This window comes from Ovis aries, chromosome 2, assembly GCF_016772045.2.
Source record: "Ovis aries strain OAR_USU_Benz2616 breed Rambouillet chromosome 2, ARS-UI_Ramb_v3.0, whole genome shotgun sequence".
NCBI lineage: Eukaryota > Metazoa > Chordata > Mammalia > Artiodactyla > Bovidae > Ovis > Ovis aries.
The window spans coordinates 87,436,959-87,458,558 of record NC_056055.1 but is presented as its reverse complement, the minus strand read 5'-3'; the positions used below and the strand labels follow the sequence as shown (position 1 = coordinate 87,458,558).

General features: G+C 41.7%; 1 protein-coding gene across 4 annotated transcripts in view; it reads right to left on the bottom strand.

The window, feature by feature from the left end:
- ADAMTSL1 (ADAMTS like 1) overlaps positions 1-21,600 on the bottom strand; it is a 1,118,714-nt gene that overhangs the window by 42,407 nt on the left and 1,054,707 nt on the right. For all 4 annotated transcript variants that reach the window (XM_042244881.1, XM_042244882.1, XM_004004390.5 and 1 more), the window contains 2 exons: positions 3,624-3,836; positions 1,390-1,570 (listed from right to left, as the gene is read on the bottom strand). In XM_042244881.1, the coding sequence (XP_042100815.1) occupies positions 1,390-1,570; positions 3,624-3,836 (394 nt within the window). The remainder of the gene's footprint in view (positions 1-1,389; positions 1,571-3,623; positions 3,837-21,600) is intronic.

The following is a 21,600-nucleotide window of genomic DNA, read 5'->3' as shown; positions in this document are numbered from 1 at the left end:
ATGAGGCTGATTGACTCTATCACCACAGCAAATCAAAATGTCCCTGGCATGTCCATGACCTCTTCTTCATTTCACACAGCTTGGCAAAGGCAGTCTTCCAGCCTCTCGTATCCCTGGTGAATGTCAGGCCTGCCTTTCAATCAACTTTTATTTCCAAATATACATTTCAGCAATTTTTCAGGAGCTGGGGTGGGGGCTTTAAGAAAGGAGAGGTACGGGCTATGTTACAGTTCAGGAAGGGTATAAAAGGACATTAATCATTCCCGTGGAAACCTTCCCGTCAGCAAGTCAAACTGCTGATATTAATGAGTGTGTTTCATATTTCATTGAGGCTCTCCTGGTTTCAGCTGCTCCTTATGATTCAGCTGGCAAAACACAAAGTGGTTGCCTAAGGAGTGGGTGAACGTCCCACAGATAGGCAGTAAAGGGGTGTTTCAGGGCTCTGCCAAGTCTCCCCAGGCTCAGGGCGCCATGTAGGTGCCAACTCCAAGCCCATCCATTATTCCTTCAGCTGCTGCCTGACATGGTGAGGGGGAAGGGCACTGCTCAGTGGGACTCATGGCTGCTCAAAGCTCAAGGAAGATGGAAGAGACAGAGACTGTGGGTATTGTTCTGGGTTATATAAGGAACCCAAGTGCAGAAAATGTACAGTTGGCCCCTGAACAACACAGGTATGAACCACACGGGTCCACTTGTACTCAGATTTCTTTCACTAAATGCCTATTAGAGTACTACACCATCTATAGTTGGAGCAGCAACTATACAGTTATGGATGGATTTTTGACTGCTCAAGGTCACCGTCCCTAACCTCTGTGTAGCTCAAGGGTTAACTGTAAACCCAAAGTTGAAGCAACTATGGGAAATGAAAATTTATTTCAACTTTAACAAGAGGCAAGCCTTTGTAGAAGAGAGGATAAGATTTCCTCAGCTAAAATGGAGTACTGATGAGCAAAGGTATATAGTTAGAATAAAGGGGAGGGGTTGGGGTATAGACTGGTGATCAGTATTCCCTAAGTACTTCAACCACAACATGTTTTTTTTCCCTCTTAAAACCAGCCTTCTTGCTGCAGGATGAGAACTCTCCCTTGTCAGGGCCTGGGATATTCCCAGCCCCTAAACTGACCTTTTCAGGCCCTTGGGAAGCCCAGGCAGCTTTAGGTGACTGAGTAGTGAGAGGACAAACAACTGAGAAAGGAGGCTTGTCCTGGGGGATGTTTTCTGTACAGTGGGGAGTCTGGTGGGCCAGGGCCAACAGAACGTGTGGCTCCTCGGCCATCAGGCTCCCTCACTGGCACTCAGTGTCTTTCGCTCTCACAGTACTTAACAAGGGCTGGCCATGAGCCTGGCTGCAAGTCCAGGCCCATCCTGGGGAGGGGCTGGTGCACTCACCGGGAAGGGCAGTCTCTCCGGTTGCAGGGGATAGGCTGCACAGCAGGGCGCACCTTCCCCGCGCAGTGAGCAGGGTCCACCTCCGTGTTGTTCAGGAGACACCGCAGGCGGGGCTGCTGAACCCCCCTGTTGCCACAGGAGGCTGAGCAGGTCACCGGTCTGTCCACAGACCACCAGTAATCTGTCACAGGAGGAGAATCAGAGGTGACAAGAAGGTAGCATCAATGCTCATGCTGTTCCTTCTGAGCAGGGTGGGGTGGGGCAGGGAGGGGATGAGGTGCTGTTATGAATGAGGCTGTGCCCCGTGATGCTTCCTGTGGTGCAGTGGTAAAGAACCCACCTGCCAATGAAGGAGATGCAGGTTTGATCCCTGGGTCAGGAAGATCTCCTGAAGAAGGAAATGGCAACCCACTCTAATATTCTTGCCTGGGAAATCCCATGGAGAGAGGAGCCTGATGGGCTACATCCATTGGGTTGCAAAGAGTTGGACACATGACTTAGTGACTGAAATAAAGTGCCCCTCAGTGGGCTCCAGGTCTAGGCAAGTCACATGGTCTCCAAGGGCCTGAGCTGGCTCATCCAATAAAGTGAGTACAGTTCCTTTATCTCATCACACTACTGGAGAACAGGATATAAAGAAAGTACAGGGCCTAGCCCTGGGCTTCCCAGGTGGTGCCAATGGTAAAGAACCCACCTGCCAATGCAGGAGACATAAGGGATGTGAGTTCGATCCCTTGGTCAGGAAGATCCTCTGAAGAAGGGCATGGCAACCCACTCCATTCTTGCTTGGAGAATCCCATGGACAGAGGAATCTGGTGGGCTACAGTCCATGGGGTCGCAAAGTGTTGGACATGACTGAAGCAACTGAGCATGTGTGGAGCACTGGGTCTAGCCCAGGACCTGGCACCTAGAACTTCATCAGCGGCTGTAGCTCTCATATTTTAAAACCTACTTCCTAAAGTACTTTTATTCCCCCTGTTGGCTTACCAGAAGGTGACTTTATTTTTCAACAAAGAGATATACAAGAGGTACTCAACAATAATATTTAAAAGTCCATATTGGAGCTGGACTTTGTATATGTTACAGAAAAATAGCCTATTAAAAGAACATTCATTTATGGAGGCTATGACATCAGTCAGAAAGGCCATTTCTTTGGACTTTCTATTGGGGGGTCTGGGACTCACTGGTAGGAGAACTGTTAAAAATAACTGTGGGCTGGTAAATTTTGAGTGCTTATTTGTCAATTGTGTTTTACAAAACTTGCAGGTGGACACTGCCTTCTGGTTTTCAGCAGAGACTGGCTGGCTGACAAGAAAATGCAACACTGACTTCCCTATCTGGAAGGCCAAATGGTGGTGGAGGGTGTTTCAGCAGAAAACCTACGGACTCAGAAAAATATCCACCCTTATGTGCTATTCTGGAACGAACTCTGTCGCTTCCCACGGAAGCCTCCATTTTAGGATATGTGCAGTAGAATTTTGCTTTCCTTGTAAGTGTTACATACAGGCCACAGGTAGAACCAGCCTATGGAAAACTCAAAGGCCTCGCGTAGTTTCTATAATAAGGCCAGTTTGGGCTCCTTTCCCACTCTGCTGGGCTCTTTCGCTACCCTTTCTTGGGGCAGCGAATGCAGGCCCCATCCAAAGGCTCTTGGACCCGCACGTGTACCTGGCAGGTGAATGTGTGAGCCACACAGACTCCTCAGTCTGCTCATGGACAGACCACAGGGCAGGGGCCAGGCAAGCACGCAACATGTGACTGTAGCTAAAGGCTTCTGGATGACCCACTGGTCCTGGTGCCAGCCCCAGTCTCCAAGGCAGGGGACAGAAACCACATGGTTCACCTCAAGAGGAAATTTTAAACCAATCCAACAGAGAAAACTTGTATTTCCCTAACAGGCGAGTGTGTGTGTTCTTTAGTGGTTAGGCCAGCATAAAGGAAACATCTGCTCTCCTGTGTGGATCTCCTTGGTCCTGAGCAGCAGTAACATGGTGAGCAGAAGGGCACACCTATGAAAGCAGCACTGACTTTTCCAGGTTCTGCTGAGATGCAGATAAGTGGCTTTTCGGAAGAGAGCCTCATGGTAATGGCAACATGGTTGGGTTTCCATTTTCACACTCTTAAGGACCACCAGGGATCAGAAATCACTTTGCTCTGTTAGAGAATTAGATTCCCAAGTAGACTCTCTTTTTCAAGAAGCAAGCCTGGCACCCAGGTCCTGAAGGGTTTCTTACCTTGGATCACTAAAAAGGCCTTCTGCACGAGCATTCCTGCCTCATTCTGAGCAAGGCAGCTGAAGTCCCCGTGAGATCCACCACTAAGATCTGCAACCTGGAGGATCTGTCCAGCTGCCAAGATATGATACATCAGTCCTGTGACATTGGCCACTGGCTGGTCACCGTGGAACCAGGTAATATTGGGAGTAGGGTCACCTTTGACAGGGCAGCCTGGAAGGAGAGGAGAGGAGGGGTAAGCCATGGATACAGCCAAAAAGGACACATTCCTGATGAGCTGCTTGACGATGTCCATGGATTTTGAGGCCATACATTCAGTGTTGCTTCCCTATGACATTCCCAAGCAAATAGGAGATATTTCTGTTCTCTGGGATACTGGGAAAGTGACTATTATTCATTCAACTCAAGGAAAAAATCCTGGGGAACATGAAGTACCTATTTTAACCTATGCCCCTGTACTAATTAAAAAAAATGAAGCAATTAAGATTTACTCATTGAATGTGATTTCACAAATTAGTTCCTATGCCATTTTTTAAAATTGTAGGATAACTGCTTTACAATATTGTGTTGGCCTCTGACAGAAATCAACATGAATTAGCCACAGGTTTACATATGTCCCCTCCCTCCTGAGCCCGCCTCCCATCTCCCACCCCTCTAGGTTGTCACAGAGCACTGGGTTGAGCTCCCTGTGTCACAAAACAAATCCCCACTGGCTATCTGTTTTACATATGGTAACATATGTTCAATGCTCCTCTCTCCATTCATCCCACCCTCTTCTTTCCCTACTGTGTCCACAAGTCTGTTTGCTATGTCTGCATCTCCATTGCTGCCCTGCAAAAAGGTTCATCCTATCTTTCTAGATTCTGTACACCTGTTAATATACAATATTTGTCCTTCTCTTTTTGACTTACTTCACTTTGTATAATAGGCTGTTATACTGAAAGAAGTCACTTCTTCAAATGCAGTGTTTTGGGGAAAAAAACCCATGTACTGATGTATGTAGTGATAATTAAGAATCAAACTTTAATTGGTAAATATCTAATGTCTGCCTCCATTTTACTCTTTATGTGATTTTCAAGCCCCAAATTTTCAACAAAGACTAGAAAAACAATTTTAAACACTGATCTCATTTCTCTGTAAGTCAAGAACTTTGGTCTTTCGACAGCTCTTCTGACAACTAAGCCTGCACTGGACATGTAAAATGTCATACTTATTACAAAGTCATTTAACTTACTGTGTTACATTAAAATTCTGAAATAAAACTGAGATATGATGTCTATTTAGCAGCATAAAATTAGTGAAATAAACTGCAACTCTGAGAGAAAACTCATTACCTCTAAATTTGTACTTGCTGAATTTGCTGTTGTGACTCCAGAAATTTAGCTTCCAGAGAAAAATTATTTGAAAATCTCAAAATGCAAGATAAATCATTCAAAATAAAGATAGTAGAGGTTTTTTACTCAGTTCAGTTGCTCAGTCGTGTCTGGCTCTTTGCGACCCTATGGACTGCACAGTTCACTTAAAAAATATGTATTTGGTGCATAGTGTTCTGGGGACAGTTAAGTAAGTAATGACTATCTTCTTTTGTTCAAGGAGATCTCAACTGGTATGGGATGCAAAAAAGCACACCAATAAAGCTGAGATGTAGGCAGAAGATGGGATCAGTGAGACACACAGATGGTCACCCGCATGGATGTGTGTGCTTGCGGATCTGTATGGAGAACAGATCTCCTAACGCTGACTTGTGCTGTGTTCTGGGGGCGGCACTGTTAGGATTTTTATAAGATGGCAGCGTTAACACAGGAAAGGTCTTTAAAGAGATAGATCTAGCTTACTGCCAGAGGCCCAGAGATATTAAGAAATGTTAACAGACCGTTCCAAGATCAAAGCCAGACCTTCTATCTGACTCACTGCCTTCTATTCTTTCCTCTATACCTACTACTTGTCTGGCGGGGCACCAACAATTTATTAGGTTGGCCAAGTTTGTCTGAGTGTTTGGCCAACTCAGTACTTAGGCACTTTGATACCTCCTTTCGTTGTCTGCTTACTCCCTTTATTCCCTTGCCTTTTTACATTTTCACTGTGGTTGTGTAGGTTGAAGTAGTAGCAACAGACTGCTTCTGCAGAAGGCCCCTGGAAAAACAACGCTAAAATTGACCCTCAGAAGTTCAGTCTGGAATATCATTACAGGACCCAATTTTTCAGTCCTCCCTATGTGGACTCACTCTGCAGTGTAATTTTGCAGGGTGGACTATACTTCCCCTCCTCCTGACTTTAGTTTTGGCCATGTGACTACTCTGGCTGATAAAATGGCTACTAACAACCAGTCCATTCTGAAGGAGATCAGCCCTGGGATTTCTTTGGAAGGAATGATGCTAAAGCTGAAACTCCAGTACTTTGGCCACCTCATGCGAAGAGTTGACTCATTGGAAAAGACTCTGATGCTGGGAGGGATTGGGGGCAGGAGGAGAAGGGGACGACAGAGGATGAGATGGCTGGATGGCATCATTGACTCGATGGCCGTGAGTTTGAGTGAACTCCGGGAGTTGGTGATGGACAGGGAGGCTTGGCGTGCTGCAATTGATGGGGTCACAAATAGTCAGACATGACTGAGCGACTGAACTAAAACTAAAAACTAAAACAAACACTAGAAATGAAAAACCTGAAAAGGAAATTAAGACAATTCCAGGATTTCCCTGGTGGTCCAGTAGTTAAGAATATGCCTGCCAATGCAGGGGACACAGGTTCAATCCGTGGTCTGAGAGGATTCCACATGCTGCAGGGAAGCTAATACCCTGCACCACAACTAAACTGAGCCCATGCTCCTAGAAGACATGCTCTGCAACAAGGGAAACCACAGTGAGGAGCCTGCACACTGCAGCTAGAGAGTAGAGAGTAGCTAGAGAGTACTCGAGTACTCTCTAGAAGCTACTAGAGAGTTCCTTCTGCTTGCCATAACCTAAAGAAAGTCCATGTGCAGCTACAAAGATGCAGAGCAGCCAAAATAAAAAATAGCATTTTAAACAGAAAACAATTCCATTTATACAACTATCAAAAACAATAAAATATTTAAGAATAAACTAAACCAAGTAGGCAAAAGACGTGTACACTGAAAATTACAAAACATTGCTAAAATAAAGAAAAACATAAATGAATGAAGGGATACAAGAGAGTGAAAACGTGACTCACACAAATGAAAATATTTACAAATCAGATCTGATAAGAGATTAATATATAAAGATACAGAAAGAATTCCTACAACTCAACAAAAAACACTAACCAAATTTAAAAATGAGCAAAACACTTGAATAGATATTTTTCAAAGATAGGCAAATGTTAATCAGTATGTGAAAAGATGCTCAACATCACTAATTGCTACAGAAACACAAATCAAAACCACAATGATATACCACTTTATGACCATTAGGATGGCTATTATTTAAATATGAGAAAAAAATTAACTAGAGTTGATGAAGATGTGGGAAAATTATAATGCTTGTGTTTTGCTGGTAGAAATGTAAAATGGTGCAGCCACTGTGGAAAACAATATCAAAATTCCTAAAAAAATTTTGAATTACTCAGCAGTTATTCTACTTCTCTACTCGTCTCACATGCTAGTAAAGTAATGCTCAAAATTCTTCAAGCCAGGCTTCAGCAATACGTGAACCGTCAACTTCCAGATGTTCAAGCTGGTTTTAGAAAAGGCAGAGGAACCAGAGATCAAATTGCCAACATCTGCTGGATCATTGAAAAAGCAAGAGAGTTCCAGAAAAACATCTATTTCTGCTTTGCTGACTATGCCAAAGCCTTTGACTGTGTGGATCACAATAAATTGTGGAAAATTCTGAAAGAGATGGGAATACCAGACCACCTGACCTGCCTCTTGGGAAACCTGTATGCAGGTCAGGAAGCAACAGTTAGAACTGGATATGGAACAACAGAGTGGCTCCAAATAGGAAAAGGAGTACTTCAAGGCTGTATATTGTCACCCTGCTTATTTAACTTATATGCAGAGTACATCATGAGCAATGCTGGGCTGGAAGAAGCACAGGCTGGAATCAAGATTGCTGGGAGAAATATTAATAACCTGAGATATGGAGATGACATCACCCTTATGGCAGAAAGTGAAGAAGAACTAAAGAGCCTCTTGATGAAAGTGAAAGAGGAGAACGAAAAAGTTGGCTTAAAGCTCAACATGCCCTGGGATGACCCAGAGGGATGGTATGAGGAAGGAGGTGGGAGGGGGGTTCAGGATGGGGAACACATGTACACTCATGGCACATTCATGTTGATGTATGGCAAAACCAATACAATATTGTAAACTAATTAGCCTCCAATTAAAATAAATAAATTTATATATATACAAAAAAGCTCAACATTCAGAAAATGAAGATCATGGCATCTGGTCCCATCACTTCATGGCAAATAGATGGGGAAACAGTGGAAACAGTGTCAGACTTTATTTTGGGGGGCTCCAAAATCACTGCAGATGGTGACTGCAGCCATGAAATTAAAAGACATTTACTCCTTGGAAGGAAAGTTATGACCAACCTAGATAGCATATTGAAAAGCAGAGACGTTACTTTGCCAACAAAGGTCCGTCTAGTCAAGGCTATGGTTTTCCAGTAGTCATGTATGGATTTGAGAGTTGGACTATAAAGAAAGCTGAGCGCCGAAAAATTGATGCTTTTGAACTGTGGTGTTGGAGAAGACTCTTGAGAGTCCCTTGGACTGCAAGGAGATCCAACCAGTCCATCCTAAAGGAGATCAGCCCTGGGTGTTCACTGGAAGGACTGATGCTGAAGCTGAAACTCCAATACTTTGGCCTCCTGATGCGGAGAGCTGACTCATTTGAAAAGACTCTGATGCCGGGAAAGATTGAGGGCAAGAGGAGAAGGGGATGACAGAGGATGAGATGGCTGGATGGCATCACCAACTCAATGGACATGGGTTTGGGCAGACTCTGGCAGTTGGTGATGGTCAGGGAGGCCTGGCGTGCTGCGGTTCATGGGGTCGCAAAGAGTCAGACATGACTGAGTGGCTGAACTGAACTGAACTATTCTACTTCTGGCTATATATCCAAAAGATTTGAAAGCAGTACTTGAATAGATATTTGTACACCAATGTCCACTGCAGCATTATTCATGATAGCCAAATGGTGAAAACAACTCAGAGGGCCATCAACAGATGGATAGATAAGCAAATGTGATAAATATATATGATGAATATTATTCAGACTTAAAAGGGAATAAAATTCTGATACATGTGACAACATGCATTAAACCTGAAAACATTAAGTACAGGAAGTCAGACAGCATAGGACAAATATTGTATGACTCCTCTTATATGAGATACCTAGAGCAGCCAAATTTGTAGAAACAGAAAGTGAATAGTAATTAGCAGGGGCTGGAGGAAGGAGGCAATGGAGTATTATTATTTAATGGTCTGGGTTTCTGTTTAAGATGATGAAGAAGTTCTAGAGATGGATAGTGTGAGGTTGTGCAACAGTAGGAATGTAATTAATGCCACTGAATTGTACACTTAAAAATGGTTAAAATTGTAAATTGTACATTACATGTATTTTTCCATAATAAAATAACTGAGGCGGCAGATGTGCTGGGTGCCAGTTTTGATCCTAGACCTCGAGAGACCTAGTGAGTTTTTGCTTGTGTTCTTGTGCCCTTGCCATCACTGTAGAACATGCCTGGACTAGCCTGATGGTCCCAAGGGGACGATGAGAAAAACGTGGAGAAGAGCCAAGTCAGTCCAGCCAAACCCAGTTTAGATCAGCTGAACTAAGGAAGATCAGTAAGAATAAATGATTGTTATTTTAAGCCACTGTATCTTGGGTTTTTTTTTTTTAATGCATCTTCAGGGGTAGCGTGAGGTAACTAATTGATACATTTAGGGAATAGGGGCTTCCAGATCACCTGTGGATCCAAGGCATCCAGTAGGATGGAGTTTCTACCCGTGTGCTGACCCAGCTCTCACCTGACCTGGTTCACCATCTCAGAGGAGCAGGCTCCCCACATGCTTCTGGTGGCATCTAGGCATCTATATGCCATGAGGCTCATGGTGGTGTCACTGTACTCCTGTTATGGAATGAGGGTGCGAATGGCCTTGGGGAGAGGTGCATAGAGATCATGCCATTGGGGACCTCTAAGGACTCAGCAGCACCCACTCCCTCCAGTCCCAAATGTCATCTGGAGTCAGACGTTGGTTTAATTTTCTAATAAAAGTCATGGAAGCTGTATGTTTGTTTAGGCATACAGCATGATTTCAAAACAAGTTTGAAACAAGTACAGCATCTTTGACTTACTGAAACAGACAGATCTACAGATCTATGTCTTCCTATCCCATTTGCTTTAAAGAAGAAAAGATGCCATATGCTGCTGAGATGCTGGCTGCAATAATTGTTTTGATTGTTGTGGACAGAGTACGGTGAGACTGACTAGATTCCAAATTGAAAAATAAGAACCTTGCTCTTCCCAAGGAAACAGGAGATTTTGGCCAGGCAATCTCTCAATTTAGCTTTAATCTTCATTTTTCCAACTCCATTAGGATTAGTTTTCTGAGAGACCATTTAGGCAGGGAAAGGAGTGGTAGCAGCCACAGGCTGTTCTCTATGGCTGATAAAGTTACTTATCCAGGAGCCAGAAATCTTAGTCAGCTAAGTGGTACATTTCATACTGTTCATACTGTTTATGGGGTTCTCAAGGCAAGAATACTGAAGTGGTTTGCCATTCCCTTCTCCAGTGGACCACATTCTGTCATTTCACATTCTGAACAGTATGAAAAGGCAAAATGATAGGATACCGAAAGGGGAACTCCCCAGGTCGGTAGGTGCCCAATATGCTACTGGAGATCAGTGGAGAAATAACTCCAGAAAGAATGAAGGGATGGAGCCAAAGCAAAAACAATACCCAGTTGTGGATGTGACTGGTGATAGAAGCAAGATCCGATGCTGTAAGGAGCAATATTGCATAGGAACCTGGAATGTCAGGTCCATGAATCAAGGCAAATTGGAAGTAGTCAAACAGGAGATGGCAAGAGTGAACATCAACATTCTAGGAATCAGCGAACTAAAATGGACTGGAATGGGTGAATTTAACTCAGATGAGCATTATATCTACTACTGTGGGCAGGAATCCCTTAGGAGAAATGGAGTAGCCATTCTAGTCAACAAAAGAGTCCGAAATGCAGTACTTGGATGCAATCTCAAAAACGACAGAAAGATCTCTGTTTCCAAGGCAAACCATTCAATATCACTGTAATCCAAGCCCCAACCTGTAATGCTGAAGAAGCTGAAGTTGAATGGTTCTATGAAGACCTACAGGACCTTTTAGAACTAACACCCAAAAAAGATGTCCTTCTCATTATAGGGGACTGGAATGCAAAAGTAGGAAGTCAAGAAACACCTGGAGTAACAGACAAATTTGGTCTTGGAGTATGGGATGAAGCAGGGCAAAGGCTAATAGAGTTTTGCCAAGAGAATGCACTGGTCATAGCAAAAACTCTCTTCCAACAACACAAGAGAAGACTCTACACATGGACATCACCAGATGGTCAACACTGAAATCAGACTGATAATATTCTTTGCAGCCAAAGATGGAGAAGCTCTATACAGTCAGCAAAAACGAGACCAGGAGGTGACTGTGGCTCAGATCATGAACTCCTTATTGCCAAATTCAGACTTAAATTGAAGCAAGTGGGGAAAACCACTAGACCATTCAGGTATGACCTAAATAAAATCCCTTATGATTATACAGTAGAAGTGAGAAATAGATTTAAGGGACTAGATCTGATAGACAGAGTGCCTGATGAACTATGGACAGAGGTTTGTGACACTGTACAGGAGACAGGGATCAAGACCATCCCCATGGAAAAGAAATGCAAAAAAGCAAAATGGCTGTCTGAGGAGGCCTTATAAATAGCTGTGAAAAGGGGAGAAGTAAAAAGCAAAGGAGAAAAAGAAAGATAAAAGCATCTGAATGCAGAGTTCCAAAGAATAGCAAGGAGAGATAAGAAAGCCTTCCTCAGTGATCAATGCAAAGAAATAGAGGAAAAGAACAGAATGGGAAAGACTAGAGATCTCTTCAAGAAAATTAGAGATACCAAGGGAACATTTCATGCAAAGATGGGCTCGATAAAGGACAGACATGTTAAGGACCTAACAGAAGCAGAAGGTATTAAGAAGAGGTGGCAAGAATACACAGAAGAACTGTACAAAAAAGAGCTTCACGACCCAGATAATCATGATGGTGTAATCACTCACCTAGACCCAGACATCCTGGACTGTGAAGTGGGCCTTAGAAAGCATCACTACGAACAAAGCTAGTGGACGTGATGGAATTTCAGTTGAGCTATTTCAAATCCTGAAAGATGATGCTGTGAAAGTGCTGCACTCAATATGCCAGCAAATTGGGAAAACTCAGCAGTGGCCACAGGACTGGAAAAGGTCAGTTTTCATTTCAATCCCAAAGAAAGGCAATGCCAAAGAATGCTCAAACTACCACACAATTGTACTCATCACACACGCTAGTAAAATAATGCTCAAAATTCTCCAAGCCAGGCTTCAGCAGTATGTGAACTGTGAACTTCCAAATGTTCAAGCTGGTTTTAGAAAAGGCAGAGGAACCAGGGATCAAATTGCCAACATCTGCTGGATCATGGAAAAAGCAAGAGAGTTCCAGAAAAACATCTATTTCTGCTTTGTTGACTATGCCAAAGCCTTTGACTGTGTGGATCACAATAAATTGTGGAAAATTCTGAAAGAGATGGGAATACCAGACCACCTGACTTGCCTCTTGAGAAACCTGTATGCAGGTCAGGAAGCTACAGTTAGAACTGGACATGGAATAACAGACTGGTTCCAAATAGGAAGAGGAGTACGTCAAGGCTGTGTATTCTCACCCTGCTTATTTAACTTCTATGCAGAGTATACCATAAGAAACACTGGGCTGAAAGAAGCACAAGCTGGAATCAAGATTGCTGGGAGAAATATCAATAACCTCAGATATGCAGATGACACCACCCTTAAGGCAGAAAGCCAAGAGGAACTAAAAAGCCTCTTGATGTAAGTGAAAGAGGAGGATGAAAAAGTTGGCTTAAAGCTCAACATTCAGAAAACGAAGATCATGGCATCTGATCCCATCACTTCATGGGAAATAGATGGGAAACAGTGGAAACAGTGTCAGACTTTATTTTTGTGGGCTCCAAAATCACTGCAGATGGTGACTGCAGCCATGAAATTAAAAGACAGTTACTCCTTGGAAGCAAAGTTATGACCAACCTAGATAACATATTCAAAAGCAGGGATATTACTTTGCCAACAAACGTCCGTCTAGTCAAGGCTATGGTTTTTCCAGTAGTCATGTATGGATGTGAGAGTTGGACTGTGAAGAAAGCTGAGCACTGAAGCATTGATGCTTTTGAACTGTGGTGTTGGAGAAGACTCTGAGAGTCCCTTGGACTGCAAGAAGATCCAACCAGTCCATCCTACAGGAGATCAGTTCTGGGTGTTCACTGGAAGGACTGATGCTGAAGCTGAAACTCCGTACTTTGGCCACCTCATGTGAAGAGTTGACTCTTTGGAAAAGACCCTGATGTTGGGAGGGATTGGGGGCAGGAGGAGAAGGGGACGACAGAGGATGAGATGGCTGGATGGCATCACTGACTCGATGGAAGTGAGTTTGAGTGAACTCCATGAGTTAGTGATTGACAGGGAGGCCTGGCGTGGTGTGGTCCATGGGGTCGCAAAGAGTGTGTCACAACTGAGTGACTGAACTGAAGTGGTACATTTGCATAACAATTACATTTAAAATCATTTTTGTTTTCTGTAATCAGAGGTTAGATTGTTCAGCCAGGCTCTCTCTCTTAGCCCATCAGGGTCCTGCATGTTGGACCCATATCTGGGGCTTAGCAGCTTGGTGCTCCTAGTGAGCGTGAAGGCTGCAATGGATGTGGAGATTTTGAAACTGAACGTGAGAAAGACTCTTGAGGAGCAGAAACTGAGACTTTGAGTATTTGAGAAGCTACATTCACAGTAATGCCTCTCACTCTGAAATCTATCAGGGTAAAGATCTGTTCTGTAGGAAGTTTCGAAAGGAAAAGCAGTTTTGTTACTTTCACATTTAGTCACATAGATACATGACTCTCAGAAGAGAACTCTAGATTTTGGTAAGGTTCTCTGGTTTCTGTTTTCCAATCTATAAATGAGAGCTTTTGATTTAATCAATACTTTTCAAATTGATGTTCCTTGGGGCCCTAAGGTTTTGCAGAGGTATTGGGGAGGGGGAGAGGGTTGGGGAAATTTGATAGGGAATCTGGGTTCTCTATATGGGGTTTTGGGGCCTTTATCCTCATTTCAATTACAGCAGAATTAATATATTGGACTTCTGCATAAGATTCTTTTATTGGTAACCAGTGAGTTAGAGGATTTTTAAGGTGCTTTTAGGTTCTCAACATCATCTCAAACTCATTGTTCTCACTCCTCTTCTCAGATATACCAGTGTAAAGGGCAAAGAAGAATTAGTCAGTCTGTATTGTTTAGATCAATATGTAGTAAAATTGAACTGCGCTGATGAAAGGCTCCTGAAGGGAAGTTATACATGGAGATTATTGAGGATTAAGAAGAATGGAGATCATGGAAAGTAGAGGAGGAGTGCAGTCTAGAAGATACAGTATGAGCAAAGTACAAAGATGAAAAAACTGGTGATGTGTCTTAGAGGAAAAACTAAGCTGACTTGATTGGAACATGGGGAGCAAAGATGATGCTGGCACGGTGGTAAGAGCTGCAATAGAGAGGATCTTAAAGGACAACATATGGTCTTTTGGGAACCCCTGCAGGTTTCTGAAGAGAGGAGTGATCTAGGCTGGCTTTAGAAGAATCACTAAGGTGGTTCTTTCTAAGAAGTACTGGCTTGAGAGAAAGAATACAGGATATGAGACATACAAGAAATGAGACATATTTGCAAAGGTAGCTCTGACAGGATGTGGGTAGAAGTGGGTGGAGACAAAGAAGAGAAGCTGAAGAGACTGGAACACTAGTGGAATTGTTAACAGAAGCAAGTAAATCAGGAAAAGAAGCTATTCCTTATTTCTACCCCAGTGATGGATACATTCAGTTTTAAGCATATTGACTTTAAAGGTTGTGACAGAATCAAAGGATGGAAAAATCCATTGATATGATTAAAATTGAAGTTAGCAGTAAAAACTGAGGATATATTTTGGGAACCAGTCTCATAGGTGTGTGGAAGAAGTCTTCAGTGAAAAGAGGCCAGGTCTCAGGAGAAGACAGTGGAAGAACTCTAATGTTCACTGACTGAAGAAGGGAGAGGAGGCATTAAAGCGGTCTGTGAGATAGGAGAAAAATTGAGCCCATGTGATGTCATGGGAATCCAGAAAGGAAAGGGATTAAAGAAACAAATTACTAGCATATAACTGAGTTATAGAAGAGATTGTGGAATGAATGAGTGATTTCATTTTTTTTTAATGAAAATAACAAACAAAACATATTCTTTCCACAACCACTCTCCACTCTCTGAGCCCAGGTAACTAAAAGATAAACTTCATTCCAACTCATGTTTTAATAATGATCTGGAATTCCAAGTTAGTGCAATTGGAAATAAAAGTGCTCTGCAAAGTCAAAACATCCCATTCAGTGTTATGTATACATATTTTTTAAAGATAGAATTTACCTCTGGGCCTTGAATCTTTAGAAGTATACCAACAGCTGTGTTATTAAGAAGATAAAGGATTAAAGAAGAGGGTGAATGAGAATGCTTAAAATGTTGCAAAACAGGAATGGGATAGATCTTGGCCAGAAAACTCTCAAAACAAGGGATTGACTAGGGATTGTAGCATCCAAAAAATGGTGAATAACATGGTTAGACTACCTTAAAACTTAAACAACAACAAAATACACAAAAAAACAACTTTTGTAAAGCACTGAAGAGCAATCAAAAGCAGTGGCAGAAACAGAAGAGCAGTCTGTCCTAGAAACCCAGGAACTGCAACAGGAGTGATTTGCTATCTAATGGCTTTTTGCTGAGGAAATTCCTCAATCCCCATATGACCGAGGTTGCTGGAAAATGTATAGCTTTATTGTCTTGAGATGTCAGAGGATAGTGTCTGGGGGCTGTTAGAATAGCTGGAAAGTTAAGCAGTAAAATCCCTTAAGATAAACCTTTACAAAATTTGCATAAATCCTGTCCAAATTCTTTTTAGCAGACCCCAGAGGATCCCAGCAAAAGGGCAGCAGCTAGAAGCTGACATCAGAGTGGAGAATCCAGTTCCCACTGCAGGGAAGACAGAGGTTGAGTCCAGCCAATTTAACTGCCTTTTAGAATAAAACCAAACACTCTTCAGAGGAATATAACAGAATCCAAAGTCTTTCTAGTATATCATCTATAATTTTCATTTTACAATTAAAGAACACTAGGTAAGATAAAAATGTAACCCATACTCAAGAAAAATAGCAGTCAAGAGAAACCAATCCTGAGATGATGCAAGCGTTGAAACGAGTGGACAGTGACTTTAAAGCAGTGATTATAAATACGCTTAAGGACTTAGAGGAAAGTCTGCTCATAATAATGAAAAGATGGGGTATCTCAGTAAAGAAGTAGACACTATGAAAACTAATTCTAGAGCTGAAACAACAAAAAAATGAAGTGATATTTCATCTGATGGGCCTAACAGAAAATTGGAGATGGCAGGAGAAAGTGTCAATGAACATGAAGACAGCTCAGCTGAAATTATCCAACATGAAGAACAGAGGGAAAAAAGATAGAAGGAAAAAAAAACCCAGAGCTCCACTGACCTGTGGGAAAGAAGTCTAGTCTATGTGTAACTGAAGCCCAATAAAGAAAGAAAAAAAACGAAACAAACATATTAGACGAAAGAAAAATGACAAACCTCCCAAACTTAGAGAACCATAAAGTTTCAATCAGGTTAAAAACCACCTAGAAACATCAGACTCAAAGTGATGAAATTAGTATATTAAAAAAAATCTTGAAAGCATGCTGGAGTAATAAGGACTGGGTTTATTCTCTTGCCATAAACACCTAGAAATCTGACAAAAATGTATGAAACTACTGTTTGGACATTAGATAACAGATAGTAGTTGGCTGTGATTCCTGAAAGAAAAGAAATAGATTAGTGAACCCAATGAATTCCCTGCCTTCCTGCTTGGAGGGACATTCTGAGCTGCAGGGTAGGGAGGATGTAATCATTTCCTAGGGTTGCCAGAACAAAGTATCGCAGACTAGTAGACTTAAATGACACAGTTTTATTGTCTCACAGTTCTGGAGTCTAGAAGTCTGATATCAGAATGTCAGCAGTTCTGGTGGTTTCCTGGCCATCTTTGGCGTCCCTTGGCTTGCAGACACGTCACTCCAATCTCTTCATGTTTGCATGGATTTCTCCCTTGAGTGCATGCCTGTCTCTGTGTACAATTTTTCTCCTCTTTATGATGACACCAGTCAAATTAGATTAGGGCCTATCCTAATGACACCATTTTAACTTGATCATCTGCCCAGACGCTATTTCCAAATAAGGTCACATTCACAGGTACTGAGGATAAGAGATTTCAGCAACTTTTGAGGGGCTACAATTCAACCCTTATCAAAGGACTATCCCAGGCAGAGCATGACAATCTGGACTAAGGAATGAGACAAAAAACAGAGTTCAGTGAGGTTGAGGCATCTGGAAGTTGAGCAGAATTCTGGAAATGAGAGTGTTATGTAGAAAAAGAGCTCCAGAAATATGCGTAAATTCCTTTTGAGCCCAAATAAAGATGTATGCACCTACAGAGTGCAACTCTGCACTGACCAAAGATCAACCAGGGAGCTGTGAATTTACCATTTCCCAAAGCTCCAGAAGGGCTCGAAGGGCTGTAAGTCTTGACCAGCCAGAGTGCAGCATCCTTTTCCACCATGAGAGGAACTCAATAGAGACCCTAGAAGAGCCCCAGGTTAAAGCCTACTATAGACTAGCTCTTAATTAAACTTCAGAACAAACTTCAAAAAGATCAGATTAAACTTTGAATAACTTAACTGCTTAAGAGAAGAAAATCCAACAATTGCTAGAATACAACAAAATCTAAACACTTGGTATAAAATTTACATTGGGAAGCTTTCAATCAAATATTACTTGATAAGTCAAGAAGCAGGAAAATGTGACCCATAATCAAGATAAAAATCATTCAGTGGGAACAGATCTAGAAACAACAGGGATGATGAAATTAGTAGACAAAGATATTAAAGCAGGGTATTAAAAATAAATATTTAAAGGAAAATATATACATAGTAAGAAAATGGAAGTTTTAAAAAGAATCAAATGTACTTCTAGAAATGAATCATATTTTATAAAATGAAATTCACTAGTCAGGATTAGAAGATTAAATATTATGGAAAAAAGATTTGTGATAATTGAAGATGTAGTACGAGAAATTAGCCAGAATGAAGCAAAGAGAGAAAAAAGACTGAAAAGAAAAAAATCAAGTGGTCAAACATATATTAGTCAAGGATGCGGTTATACAGGTATATCTGCCAAAATTGTATGGTGAAATTTGTGCATTTTAATAAATGTAAATTTTACCTAAAAGAAAATAAGTAGGTACAGGGGTGGTAGGAAGTTCATGGAAGTAAAAACAAAACCAGGATGGCAGGATATAGTTTGTTGAAGCTGGGTGAAAAGTGTATGGGGTTCATTATGCTGCTCTGTTTACTTTGTATATATATGAAATTACCCATAAAAAAGAGAAAAAAACATGAAATTATTGATCCTCAGAAATGGCTCAGTGTTCAAAAATGTTGCTTTTCATATATTCACACCTACAGTCAATTAATCTTCAACAAGGGAGGCAAGACTATATAATGGAGAAAAGATAGTATCTTCATTAAGTGGTGTTGGGAAAGCAGGACAGCCACATGTAAATCAGTGACGTCAGAACACATCCTCACACCCTACACAAAAATAAACTCAAAATGGCTTAAAGACTTAAACATTAGATGTGATCGCATAAAACTCCTAGAAGAGAACATAGGCAAAACATTCTGACATGAATCATACAAATGTTTTCTTACATCACTCTCCCAAGGCAAAAGAAATAAAAACAAAAATAAACAAACGTACAAGCTCTTGCACAGCAAAGGAAATGATAAAAGAAAATGAAAAGACAACCTACAGGAGAAAATATTTGCAAATGATGTAACTGACATAGGTTTAATTTCTAAAATACATAAATAGCTCATACAACTCAACAACAAAAAACAAAAACCTAATCCAAAAATGGGCAGAAGCCCTAAATAGACATTTCTCCAAAGAAGACATATAGATGGCCAATAGGCACTTGAAAAGATGCTCAACATCGCTAAATATTAAAGAAATACAAATCAAAACTACAATGAGGTTTCACACTAGTCAGAATGACCGCCACTAAAAAGTCTACAGAAAGTTACAAATGCTGGAGAGAGTGTGGAGAAAAGGGAACCCTCCTATTCTGTTGGTGTGCAGCCACTGTGGAAGAGTATGGAGGTTCCTCAGAAAACTAAAAATAGAATTACCATATGATCTAGCAATCCCACTCCTGGACCTATATCTGGACAAAACTATAATTCAAATAGATACATGCACCCCAATGTTCATAGCAGCACTATTCATGATGATAGCTAAGACATGGGAAAAACCTAAATGTCCATTGACAGATGAATGGATAAAGAATATATGGTACATATATACAATGGACTACTGCTCAGCCATAAAAATGAATGAAATGATGCCATTTGAAACAACATGGATGGACCTAGAGATTATCATACCAAGTGAAGTAAGTCAGAAAGAGAAAGAATTTCTATAGGATATCACTTATATGTGGAATCTAAAATCAATATAAATGAACCTATGAAACAGAAACGTGGACAGAGAACAGACTGGTGGCTGCTATGAGGAACAGATGGAGTGGGAGGTTGGGGTTAGCTGACATCAGCTTATAGGGTGGATAAATAACAAGATCCTACTGGACAGGACAAGACTAAATTCAATATCCTATGATAAACCATAGTGAAAAAGAATGTGTGTGTGTGTGTGTGTGTGCATAATTGAATCACTTTGCTGTACAGCATTAACACAACACTATACAGTGCAGGTGGTGATTGCAGCCGTGAAATTAAAAGACGCTTACTCTTTGGAAGAAAAGTTATGACCAACCTAGATAGTATATTCAAAAGCAGACACATTACTTTGCTGACTAAGGACCGTCTAGTCAAGGCTATGGTTTTTCCTGTGGTCATGTATGGATGTGAGAGTTGGACTGTGAAGAAGGCTGAGCACCGAAGAATTGATGCGTTTGAACCGTGGTGTTGGAGAAGACTCTTGAGAGCCCCTTGGACTGTAAGGAGATCCAACCAGTGCATTCTGAAGGAGATCAGCCCTGGGATTTCATTGGAAGGAATGATGCTAAAGCTGAAACTCCAGTACTTTGGCCACCTCATGCGAAGAGTTGACTCACTGGAAAAGACTCTGCTGCTGGGAGGGATTGGGGGCAGGAGGAGAAGGGGACGACAGAGGATGAGATGGCTGGATGGCATTACCGACTCGATGGACGTGAGTCTGAGTGAACTCCGGGAGTGGGTGATGGACAGGGAGGCCTGGCGTGCTGCGATTCATGGGGTCGCAAAGAGTCAGACACGACTGAGCGACTGAACTGAACTGATAAGTCAACTATACTTAAGTACAAAAGAAAACCTTCCTGCTAGTAGTTTCATTCCTTCCTTCATTCATTTACCTCCCTTGAAGTCAGAGATCACTTCCCCTGTGATCGTGTCACGCTTGACTGCAACAACTTCAGTGTGGTTGCTTTCTAAGGCAGAAATGGCTAGTTATCCCCTCATATCTGCCCTTTCCTTCTTAGTGTAAATGAACCCCTGGTTTCTAGGTAGGACCATAGCTGCATGGAAGAGAGACATTTCCCATCACCCCTTGAAATAAAATGTGGGCCATGTGATTCCATTCAGTGACATGAGAAGGAAAGTGATATATACACCTTCTGGGACATGGCTTTCAAAGACAAGACCTGCCTTTTTTACCCCTTCCTCCATCCTGCTATTGACAGCATGTATGTGGAGTGAACTGGCTGGCTTAGGTCAATGAAGGCAACATTCTAGGATGGTAGAACAACAGGATTTAAAGTGATATTTTTTTTTGGCCTGGGTCACTAGGTAACATGGTAAATTGCCACACAATGCCTGGGAACTTCTATGTGAGATAGGAATATATTCCTTTCTTGTTCTCTTTGTATTGTATCAGCTGGATCTTTGCTGTAGGCTGCTAAATGTATATCCTAATTACAACAGTCCTAAATATTCTTTCCTTGCTGGGGCAGTCTCCATCTGCTAGACAGGGTGTTCTATTTCCCTTCACATCTGGACACTGACCACAGAGAATGTGTGTAACTACTCCTCTTGGATTGAAAATGCTCTTAGGAAAGTCTACTTTCATTAGGAAAGGGAAAGTGAAGACCAAAATAAACTAATTATAACTAAAGTGAATGACTTATATTGCAGGTCACCTGTCTTTTCCATCACATATCTGTCTTTCAATGCTTTTAACCAAACACATAACTCCTTAAAAACTTCCTTTGTACTCAGGATCGGTATCCTCTCAGCACACATGGAGTGCAGGCCCCTGTGCTTTTATGTACGCATTTATGTGTTTGTCTCTGTGTGTACACAGTGGGCTCTGAGGTTTGCCAGCAGCAAGAGTCAAAGGAAGGAATCTCACATGAATTCCCACTGTGTATGTTCCCAGTGAATAATTATCCATGTTTCACTGCTAATGAGAAAACCTGGCTTGTCACAGGGGTTCCTTTCTGTCACGGACATTTCTCATTTGTTAAAGTAAGAGGAGTATCAATCATTCTTTGAAAGTGAGCAATCTCTCTGGGTGACATCTACAAGGACACCGAAGACGGTGTGCA